The 12,298-nt window shown below is 38.8% G+C and overlaps 1 protein-coding gene across 1 annotated transcript in view; it reads right to left on the bottom strand.

Moving 5' to 3' along the window:
* CUL3 (cullin 3) overlaps positions 1–12,061 on the bottom strand; it is a 95,651-nt gene extending 83,590 nt beyond the window's left edge. Inside the window, exon 1 of the mRNA XM_063096059.1 lies at positions 11,562–12,061. Within this exon, the coding sequence (XP_062952129.1) occupies positions 11,562–11,627 (66 nt within the window). The 5' untranslated portion in view covers positions 11,628–12,061. The remainder of the gene's footprint in view (positions 1–11,561) is intronic.
* Positions 12,062–12,298: the final 237 nt, after the last annotated feature.

Below are 12,298 nucleotides of genomic sequence, written 5' to 3' on the forward strand. Positions count from 1 at the left end.
ACTACAAAGAAATGAAAAATACTTAGGCGACAGACATGCTATCTACTCTGATTAAGTCAAATAATATATGCATGTATTGAAACACAAATTATACCCCATAAACATGTACAATGAAAAAAATTAAAAATTTTTTAAAAACTCTAAAACTGCCAACTCACAAAAAAAGTATGCAAGAAAGTAGCTAACTCTCCCACGGCTTTATTAGAATTTAACCATCATCACTGAAATGTACTATTTCTATTTTAAGGAAAAATCTAATGCTGAAAAGATATGTGATTTTTGCAACATCACAAAATGTTTTAGACAAAGTCCACAAGAGAAGACAGTAGCTAGCATTCAGTTCCTAAACTTATGTGTAATCATACTGCTTTTACTGAAATTTTTAGAGTTAGAATGAGCCTACGGTAACCCCTAATTAAATCCTGTTCATTTTACAAAAGAGGAAACTGAGGCTAAGTGGTTTATCCACCATCACATAGCTAGAGTAATAAAGTACAAGTACCATAAGCTAAATGTCCTCACGTTGTACCATGTCACCTCAAATCATCAGGGTGCTCAATATCGAGAAATAGTTTAATAATTAAATAGGCCAGTGTTAACATTAAGTTACAATGGCTATATGCTTATTTCAGTTTTGAGAGAAAAGAGCTTTTAACCAGAAATCAGGCTTTTAGTCCTGGCTCTTCAATACATTCAAGTCAGGAGTATATCCCTTGGCTAAAACACCTTCTCTAATGTTCCAGTTCCTCATCTGTAAGGAAGACAAGATTCTCTCTGAAGTCCCTGCCACGGTTTGAATGTCTGTGTTCCCTCCAAAATGCATTTTGAAACTTAATCAACAATGTAATGGTATTGAAAGGTGGAGTCTTCAAGAGGTGATCAGGTGGCCTTATAAAAGGATTTTCATGAAGGTAGTTTGTCCCTTTTTGCCCTCCCGCCTTCTGCCATGTGAAGACGGTGTTCCTCCCCTCTAAAGGATGCAGCATCAGATGCCATCTTGGAAGCACAGAGGAGGCCCTCACCAGACAACCAAACACACCAGCACCTTGATCTTGAACTTCCCAGCCTCCAAGTGTGAGAAAATAAATTTCTGTTCTTTATAAATTACCCAGTATGTGCTATTCTGTTATAGCAACACAAACAGACTAAAACAGTCACTTCTAGCTTCTAAAAATTAAAATACTAATACAAATAGGAGCAAATAAATTACTTGTTTATTTGGCTAGTGACAGTATACTTCAAAAGAAATACTTCTTTCATGTCTCATTTACACATCATTAGAAGTAAATTATTACTAATTTAAACTATCTAATTTTTATGCTTCAAATTCATTTTACTGATTTATATATTACTTTAGTATACTCTCAAAAACAAAAAATAAAAGATTAAAGTATTTAAACATGTTAACTTCAAGGAATCACTTTTTTCTAATACGAGGGTACCTGAAAAAGTTCGTGTAAAAATTAGGAATACTATGAGGGAGCTGGCCAGTTAAGAGCTCAGTTGGTTAGAGCACGGTGTTATAACACCAAGGTCAAAGATTCGGATCCCTATACCTGCCAGCCACCAAAAAACAGACATAAAAAAGGAAAATATAACACAAATCTTTCCATTAACTTTTTGAAGACCCCTCATATATACTTGATAAATTTTTGAAAAAAAAAAAAAGTTTAAATAATTGTGTTCTCAGCCTTATAATTTAAAATAGGAAGATGTCAACTCATAAATGTGTTAACTAATATGTCCTTAAAGGTTATGATTTTGACTGCTTTATTCAAGTTAATACACACTAGGGCCCCCTTAAGCAATTTATATATTCAAATGTTACTGAATAATACATATTTCAATTGATAAAAAGTTTTATAACTTTTATTCTCATATAAGTAGTTCATTTAGCTTGAATCTAGTGACCCTTAAGCTTGTAAGAGCTCTTTCCAAGGCCCAGAACCTAATTTTCAATTCTTTTGGTAAAAAGAGAGTATTATTGCACTGTATAAGTTTCAGGGTCCCTGGATCTACCCTGCTCCTGGCTAATAATTTAAATGGCAACCTTAGAATTTATTTTCCAGTATGTTCCAATTAAGAAAGTAATATTTTAGAATCTAGAAAAATTCTTAACAATATAATTAGGCAGTATGGTAAAAGAGAAAGAACATGGACTTTGAGTCAGGCACACCTGGGATTTGAATCCCAGCTCTGTCCTTTCCTAGGCGTGCAGGTAATGTCATACATATTTTGCTAGGTCTCTCTGAGCCCTGGATAGATTTAAAACAGGAGTAATAACATCTAAACTTAAAATTGTTTTGAAGATTTGACAGAATTAGCTCAAGGTACCTATAACAGAACCTAATACAAGGCAGACACTCAACAAGTTGTAGTTACTAATTTTATAAAGCAAATTCTCATTACTGGAAATGGAAAAAAATCAGAGATGAAAGGAAAAAGGAACTTCCCATCATTACTTCGGAGAGGACAGGGCAAACAGAAGACGCTAAGTGTTGCTTTGCTAAGAGCTGCTTTAGATAAGAATGACTTGCAAGCCATACGTTATAGAATTCCTCCTAGCAATGATGGTTTGCTTTTTATAAAAAAGTATCTCTAAGGAATCTTGTACTTTCTTAAAGGAGGTAAAGATTCCCCTTTGAAGTCTTTATTCTTTTGCCCAGCAGGAGGCTTCACACTTGAAAGAGCAAAGTTGAGTCCATTCCTTTCTCAATAATTATAAATATTAAATGAAAGTTAAGTCAAAATTAAGAAGTTTTACTTAATTACATTTTCAACTTTAACACTGACTAAAAAAAATTAAAAGGAATGCTGTCTAGTAGCCAAAGTTCTGAATTAGGAGTTAAGACACCTACAGATTAGTCCTCAATTTCTTATTAACTGTTATCAAGTCAGGCAAGTAAAGTAGGGATCTACTCATCTTTAAAAAGATTAGATTAATGAATAGTGATTTTAAGCAATGGATAACAGAACTCTTTAAAATAAAACCTTTAGAAGACCCCAAACATAAATGGCAACATAGGAGCTGCTTCTAAATGACTACAGATGGAGATTTTGAAAATACCCACTTTACTCCTCATAGGAGGCCTTCCTAGGTCCTAGAGACCTTCCAGGCTCCCTGTAAGAGTTTGAAATAACTGTCCTACATGAAACATATTATTTTCAGTTGAAAATTCTGAATTTATGACTAGAAAATTTTTTAAATGTCTCACTGATACCACTGTTTATTAGAAAGCACTTTCTGACTTTTCATTTAATCCTATTTATCTGTGAAAGACTGCTATAGGTCCCATCTTAAAGATGAGGAAACAAACTAAAGAGTATTAGTTCATTCATTCAACATTGTCTACTACATGTTGGGTACTATTACTCCACACTGACAAAGGTCAATATAAATAAGACTTGATGCCTCCTCTAAAAAAAATTATGTTCTAAAAAAGGAAACACAGACTATAAAAAATCTTGTCTGTGAAGGAAGACAGTATAGTAGTTACTATGATGGGGAAGACAGGAAAAAGAACATCTTCCTTCTCTGAGACAAGGGAAGGAGTCGGAATGAGTAAAGACACAGATTAAAGAATATAAATGAAAAGGAAGAACACTGAAGAAACTTTCAGATAACAACATTAATTTTCACAGTGAAGCAGTTTTAGGTTTTTTGAAAATGAGAAATAAGAGATTCTCAATAAAGAGCTTAAGGACAGTGATTAAAGTCTGAAACAGCTCATGTAGGAAAGGGGAGAGGGAGTTAATTATGGATACAATAAAGCTGCCCAGAGGCACTGAGAGTCCAGCTAAGTTAGAGACCCCTGGTCTTGCAATATTCTCCAGAAATGCACAATAGTCTAGAAAATATGAGCAGTGAAGCCAGATGAGTGGAATGATCCAAGATGCTTTTTGCTGATATTTCTGGCCTTGTACTGGTTCTGGGGAGGCAGTAGGAAGGAAGCAACTGGTAACAGGTATGGAGGTGATGGCACCACTGCTTGGGAGAATTAAAGGGGTCTTCTTGAGATCCAAGAGCATATTAACGTGAGAAGGAAACAAGCAACATTAGGATAGAATAATTAAATAATAATAACAACTAATAACAACTTGCATTTATTTACAATGCTTATCATGTGCCAAGCGCTATCCTAACAGCTTTACATGTATTAACTCTACCTTTAAAACAATTTTATCAGGTAGTTACTATTATTTTCTCATTTTTACAAAAGAGGGAGCAGACAGAAGTTATTTACTCAAAGTTCTACATCTAATAAATGAAGGAGCTAGGATAGAATGTATACTGCTGCTTTAAGATTTCTAAAATAGTGTGATGACAAGCTCCAAGATATGGTGAAGATCACTGTAAAACAAAAGGGGCCAGGTGTTTGATTACTGTTGTAGATCCAGTGCCTGACTCATTGTAGGAACACACAATAAATGTATTTTAAATTGAATAAATAAATGACTATTCCCACATGCAATGGATAAAATTAAGATTTGGACTGGAAATAATGTCTGTGAAGAAGGTATTAAAATCTTCACTATCTGAGAGAGCATGAGTAAGAAGTTAGTAAGTGGTCATAGGGAGAGAGCAGAACAGTTCTCAAGAGCCTCAGCCAAAAAAGAGGATGATGGATGTGGCAGTAAATTGCATCTGGGCCCGGTGATTCGAGGATTATAAGAAAAATAGACACTTCAGTTCAAGAAGATAAGCCTGTATCCTCAGAGCAAAGGCAGTTTTCAGATGGAGAGAAAGCAGAGAACTCCGAGAACAGGCTGAGGATATAGGGGAGTTAATCTGCAATGGAAGTAAAGGATAAGAGCGTACACTGTAACAGGTTGAGAGGAAGAGATATATGCAAAGAGGAGTCCTGGGGGAGGAAGTGAAATGTGGAGTATATCTAGTAAACAAAGACTGGACTAGACATCAAATCTTCTTATGCTCAATCCAGGGTTACTGACAATGCATCATACTACCTTTACCTTCAAGTCACTATTGTTCAGGAACCTAAGCTGACTACCCATCTAAGGAAGGTGCCACAAGATAGTTAATGACTGACTACTACATCTTAAGACTTCACTTAAAGCTGCAAAAAGAGTTCAAACATTTCAGAGCACCATTTGCACTGACTTTCCTAATTAATCAATTGCTGTGGTTTGGCTTAGACGACTAGTTTCTCATTTAATCAATCATTCACTAACCACCCACACTGTGCTAAGTGCTCTGTGTGTTCAAAAGGGTGTCCAGCACAAGCTTTGGGCAGGGACCAAACTAAAAGTTAAAAGTCGGGGCGGGGGGGGGGGGGGAAGAGAAGGAAGAAAAAGGATGGACAGGAAAGAAAGAAATAAGACAAGCATGTTTTCAGACTAACTGAACATTAATGTACATATTAGAATGTACATACCACATTAGCATTTACCCCTTCATTAAAGTTACCTGGAGAGGTTACACACTTAATCCAATGATCATGTGAGAATCATTATTGGAACTTCTCTTCTGAAGCCATCCCCCAAGAGCCAGTAGCATTATTTTTTAAGTGCCCCAGTGGTACCAAGCCTCTATCCTTTGAGACTGATTTCTTAGTCTTAGTGTGGTTCACAAACAGGCTCTGCAGGTTTTTCAAAACATAAGTTCTAGAAACTGTACAAAAAAAGACATCATCACTGAAATAAGTATATAGCATTCCAATGTAACTACTTGCAAAAACAACATTCAATTTTAGTATTTAAATTTTGGCATAATCATAGCTAAATGTTGGTATAATAATAGATAAATGTGTGTTAGGTACTGGTCTAAAGCTTTATTTTCTTTATTGCACAACAACCCTGTAAGGAGGCTATTAGTATTCTCATTTTACAGAAGAGAAAACTGAGGCTAGAAGAGGTTAAGGAACGTGTTAAAGATAAGACAGCTAAAAAGAGGTGGAGCTGGCATTCAAACCCTGGCAATCCAGAGCCCCCACACGTAACTGTTATACTCTCAGTCTCTACTTTTTAGTCATACTCTTAATACATATATTGAATACTCTAGCACAAAACTAAATGAAAATTCTCTAGAGACTATCCACAGTTTGATTCTTAAAAGTAAGTCAAATAAAAAGCCAATTAAAGCATTAAAGTACTATTTTTTCACCAATGAAATTAAAGATATAATATGTTGGCTAAGACACTGCTACGCATAAGTTAAACTGATACAACCTCGTTAGGTATAGTTAATTCTTAAGAGTATTCACTTTAGAGCCACAATGCCTGGGTTAAAATGCTAGTTCTGCCACTTGCAAGCATAGCAACCTTAAGCAAATTACTTAGCCACTGGAGGCTTCATTTGTAAAACATGATAATAGTAGTTGCTGTGTGTTGAATGTGTCCCCCAAAGGTTCTTGTGTTGGAGGCTTCATCTCCACCGTAACTGGGTTAAGAGGGTGGGAAGTCCTACTATAGTAATTGACAGGTGGGCCCTGAAAAAGTGATTAGATTATGAGGGGACAATACCCTCATGAATGGATTAGTCCATTGATGTATTAATGGGTGGCAATGGGTTTGGTTCTGACGGCTTTAAAAGGAGAGCAAGTGAGGAGCTTAGTTCTCTATTGCTCAGCCATTGACCATGTGATACCCTGAGTTGCTGTAGAGAGTCACCACTAAGAACAAGGCCCTTACCAGATGTGTCCCCTGGACTGTGGACTTCCCAGCCTCCAAAACTGTAAGAAATAAATTTTATTTCTTTATAAATTACCCAGTTTCAGGTATTCCGTAACCAGCAACAGAAAACATACTAAAATACAGTAGTATTCCATAAAGTTGTGTGAATTAAATAAGTTTAGACATGCAAAACGCTGAGAACAATGCCTAGCACATGATGAGCATTCAAAAAGTGCTAGCTATTATTACTAACTTTCTGGAGGTCAATTAGGCCTAAATGTATACATCAATTATGTTTAGCCTATTAGTTCCATAACTATAGATGGGCTCAAATATTTACATGCCTAAATAGTCATAGTTACATTCTTTATAATAAAGAAAATATAGACTCCTCGGAATCAATCAAAACACCTGGCAGTAGGAAAATGGTTAAGTGATTTGAGGTAGGGTAAAGTTTTACAGTCATAAAAAATCATGTTTTCAATTTTTAAAATGGCAGCATACGAAATGATATGGTTTCTTAACTTTACTGTGTGCTCACATATGCATAAGTAAGATTTAAAAAAAACACAAAAATGTTAATATTATTTATTTCCAAGTGGTAGGATTACAGGTGATTTTTATTTCCTTATGAATTTAGATACTTATCAAGTTTTCTATCATGAATATGCATCACTTTATAACTACAGAAGCTACTAAAATGAATTCACTGCTTTGACAGACTAAGATTGAATAGTTTTCACAATACACTGATAGACTAATACTAAATGTAATTAATAGCTTATCTCAGTGATTTGTTCTTACTATTAACACCTTTACTTTTGTGCTCCTTTTATTTTTTTGAACTTCTAAAACCAGAGAGATACTAACAGGTATAAATACAGCTGGCTGTCCCAAAACTATTGCACACAATCAGCCTAAGTGTAAGCAACACTAATGAATCTGTTACACCTTACTCCATAATTTCCCCGTAAGAAAATACATAGAGAATTAAAAACAAATTTATAGTTAATTTCCTGCTCTGTGTGATCTGCAAGACTATAATTCAGCTCTACTGTACATATGCAGTCCAGGTAATTTTATCCAATAATTTACTTTCATAAGGAAGGAAACCGTATGAAGATCAAAGCTGTTCCCCCAAATCTGGCAAATACTACTGTAGCTAGGGGGGAAAAAACCCAAAAACCATTAACTTTGCCCTTAGACTCTCAAATATTACTGGAGCTGGGGTAAAAAAAAAACCCCACAAAAACCATTAACTTTGTTTTTAAACTCTTCGTGCTCTTAAGCACATCACAAATGATCTTAAAACCCATCTCTTTCAGTGATGTCAGTCATTTTGTGGGTTCCACCTAACAATAATCTTCTCATCCTTTACTGACCATGCTACACAGGTGGAGCTCATCCAGAAATATGGAGTGAACGTTACAACCAGAGAGATTCTTTCTTGTCATGACCTAGCATGCTTTTATAAACTAATAACTGAAGCTATTTCCAGGACCCCAAGGTAGAAGTCTTAAAAACCTGATCACACTCTAGAGACACTTTGATTCTAGTACTTGTGTGTCTCTGAAACTCTGAAAGCTAAGCCAAGAAAGGCAAATGAGAGGACAGCACTTTCATTCAAACATTATCCCACCAATTCCAATCAAGTTTGTCAAGCCAATGTGGACTAAGCCCTGGACAGTACAAACGGAGAGGAATGGCTTTTCAAAAATAAGAACAAAAGGTTTACCTGACATCAACCAACCCTACATAGTTCAACAAAAACTCAGTAAGACACATAACAACAAGGAAGAGACTTATTGGGGTAGAATTATTTGGTCTAAGCCCACATGGTTTCCAGGAGTTTCACAACTACAGCCTCCTTTTAAAAAAAAAAAGAAAAGAAAAAAAAAAAGTTTTGTGGCCTTTGCTGTCATTTGCATACAAAAAAAATTTTTTTTAATTATTAATAAAAAGATGTGAAATGACATATTTTGTACAATGCAGGAAAGCTTACAAACTGGAATAAATTTTTCCTCTGTCAACAGATATCCACAGAAACTTCCTTATTGTTTTCTACATTAAAAAGAATAAATTTATCTTACAAAAAGGTCTACATAAGAATACAAATTGTGTATTAAACTATGGTATGGTAGAACTTTTACTCTTGTGAACAATGATGAAGGCATACTTAAGATATGCACTCAAAACACTAAATAGAACCTGATTTTACTGATGGGACTATATCTGAAGTAGTCACTTCCCACTCTATTTTGCAAGGACAACAAAACAATCCCCAAACATTTATACGCTTTTTACACATTAATTTTGTAAAAACATAATCTGAAATGATTACTTGAGACTTTTAGTTAAACTACAATTTCCCTTAAATTTTAGTAACTATACATTGAAATGGTATGTGTAAAATACAATACTTGTTAGTATGTACATATGTATAACCATAGACAGTATTTTTTCTTTATGGCATACTATGCATTTACTACTTCTTATTTGCTACCCAAGTAGACTAGTTATGTCCAAGATGGCTAACCTAGAAGAAAGGAATTCTGATGGACTGACTGTAAGTACTCACATGTTTATCAAAGGAAAAATAAGTCAGTGAAATACCATACTACTGAGGCATAAATCTATCCTAAATGAAGGCTCAAACAATTGTGACTTAAAAATTTATATACTAAAAAATGATCTTTTCAATGGGAATTATTTATAATGATGCTATTAATACTTATGAAATAATACTGAAAAATTCTTATGCTTTTAAAAATTAGTAGCTATTAACTACAGAATATCAAACACTAGTCACACACTTCATTAAAGGATTTTAGAAAAACTTACAGGGCAACAAATTATCAACAGAATGTGTCCAAATTAGCTTATATTAAAAAAAATGTGTGTGTGTGTACAGATAGATAGATATCAGTTCCAGTACTATGTACTAAACTATCCCACAATATTATACTCTTCAGCCAAAGGAAAAATGAAATTCTCTCACATCTCTTCCCCCCAACAACACTAGCTCCAGAAAGCTATACTGATATACATATCCCAAACCCTAGAAGGGTGCCTGGCACACAGTACTCAGTATTTGTTGAACCAATGAAGGGATGAGAGAACAGGTAAGAGCAGGCAAACCTAAAGAGATCAAAGAGTTGATTACACATAGATAAAAGTACAACTGGTTAATCAGAATAAAATTAACATAAATGAGTTGATGTCAAATGTGAACTCCACCTTTTAGCAAAAAATCTTAATTAGAAGATCTAAAGACTTCAAGAATGAGCACTATAAGATAGCAAATATTTCTTAGAAACTCTGTCATACAAAACTACTGACTTCACAAAATTTTGAATAATTCTAAATTAAAGTGGTGAGAATTGACTTAGTAGGAAAATTAACATTACTCACAAATTCATAAACCCAGCTCATTACCAAATTATAAGAGAATGCATGCTATTGAAGTGAACTCAATTAGTGCTCTTCTGTCAACATTTCTCACTTTCTGGTGTAGATTCTCACGTTTACTCAGAAAAAAACTTCAAACATTCATAACCTTTTAACTAGTATTAAAACACTTAATTGTCTTCAGTATACCCTACCTTTATTTACAAAAAGGCGGAAGTTTCTCCACATTGACATCCTTGCAATTTCAAAATTCTGCATCAGGTGTATTCTTTTAAATTTTAAGAATTCAGAGAGGTTCTCTAGTTCTCCAGCACTAAGATATTTACTCAACTACGACAATCACATTAAGACAGTAAGTCTTTTCTTCACCACAAACTGCATTTCAGAAAAAGCTTGCTCAAAAAAGTGAGTATAAATCCCCTTTCCTCCCCATACTATACGCATTTAATGATTCTAAGAAGAGAAAACCAAGATCTTTAATTCTACTTTTTAAAATCTATCCAATTGCTAGTTTGTCTGTCTTGACGTATGCCTGTTACTGTAGCGACATAAGCAAGTATGTCCAGTTTCTCTGTTACAACAGTACATTTTAACTGCTTGCCCATTGGCTATCTGAATCACATATGACATCCAAAATTATACCCTATATGCTAAACACTGCTAGTGCACGGCTCGATGTAATGCCAAAAAAGAAAAAGTTTCTGAACAGAAAACGTTTGTTGTCACTCAAACCGCCGAAGGAAAGCAACTCTGCGTGGTGACTATACTCATTCTTTTGGGCTTCAACGGCTAAGAGATAGAGACCAATTGTCCAATTTGTTCTCTTTGCTTCCCTTCGCCCTCCTAGGAGTGGCAAGGCAATTCCTGCACAAGAGTTTGTAAAGTGTGTAAAGTGCTTAGGAGGCTTGTGGGATGAAAGATGCTATAAATACACCTGATGTTGTGAGTATATAACCATTGAGTGGTCCTGTCATTGCGTTAGGGGTAGGCCGATGGTATAACCCTTTCTGAGGAAGGGGGGGAAGTCCCCCTCATCACCCTACAACAAGCTGGGCTGGATCATTTTTTAAGCAGCAGCGAAGCCCCATGTGAAAAGTTACACACACACACACACAGGGAGGACTTCCACAGTCCCCATCCCTGCAGGGATAGAGTCCCGGGGACCCACCGGGGAGAGAAGTGCTGGGGTTTGGGCCTACACCCCAGTAACACGCCGAGGTGCTGGGGCCGCGCAGGGGACCCGGCCGCAGCGGAGGCCCGCGGGGCAGCTGGAGGCGCATGTCCTGGGCGGGGGCGCGGCGCCAGGCCCGAGCGCGGGGCGCGGGGAACGGCCCCGGGGGCTGGCCGCGCCGGAGCCCCGCGCCGCCCGGTTGCCGGGAAGGCCCGCGCCCCGCGGCCGGCGGGCGTGGGGGAGGGGAGACCGGGCCTGCGGCCTGTTGGGGGCGTTCAGCCCGGGGCTCGCGTGCGGCTCTCGGGCGGGCCCCCAGCCCGGGGGTCCCGGACGCCGAGGAGAGACTCACCGGAAAGGCCCGGATCCGCATCTTGGTGTCCTTCCGGCTGCCCGTGCCTTTGCTCAGATTCGACATGGTGCTCGTCCCCTCCCCGGCGGCGGCTTCGGGTCGCACTCCGAGGCGCCGGTGTCACATTTAAGGCGGGCGGGCAGGAGAGGGGCGACGCTGGGGGCGGCGGCGGCGCGGCCCCCGGGCTGGGCTGGGGAGCTGGCCGGCCCCTGCGCGGCCGCGACGGCGGCGGCGGCGGCTCGGGCTCCGGCGGCTCGGACTCGGCCGGGGTGCTGCACTGGCGCTGCGGCTCCGCGGGGTCCCCTCACGCCCGGCTCGGCTCCCTTTATCGCGCTGCTCCGCGATGGCGGCGGCGGCGGCGACGGACAAACATCTCACTGCGCAGGCCGAACGTCCTCCTCCTCCTCCTTCTCCTCCTCCGCCTCAGCGAGACGAGATCCGGCCCAGAGGGTGGAGGGGGGAGGAGGGAGGGAGGAGAGCCGGAGAGCGGAGAGATTGGGGGGAGGAAGGGTGGGAGGAAGGGAGGAGGAGGCGGGCGGCCTCGGCGGGGACGCTCAGATCTCGCGAGATGAAGGCTAGCGCGCTGTCCCGAGAGGGGCGGGGCTGAGCCCGGGAGCGAGAGGGCGCAAGAGAGGGGCGGAGGGGAACCGGGAGTTGGGTAAGTGGGAGGGGGCAGTGGGCGGGGAGGCGGTAAAGGGGCGGGGCCGAGGGCGGGAGGACTATGCGGCTCTTTTGAA

Source organism: Cynocephalus volans, chromosome 1 (assembly GCF_027409185.1).
Source record: "Cynocephalus volans isolate mCynVol1 chromosome 1, mCynVol1.pri, whole genome shotgun sequence".
In the NCBI taxonomy this organism is placed as follows: domain Eukaryota; kingdom Metazoa; phylum Chordata; class Mammalia; order Dermoptera; family Cynocephalidae; genus Cynocephalus; species Cynocephalus volans.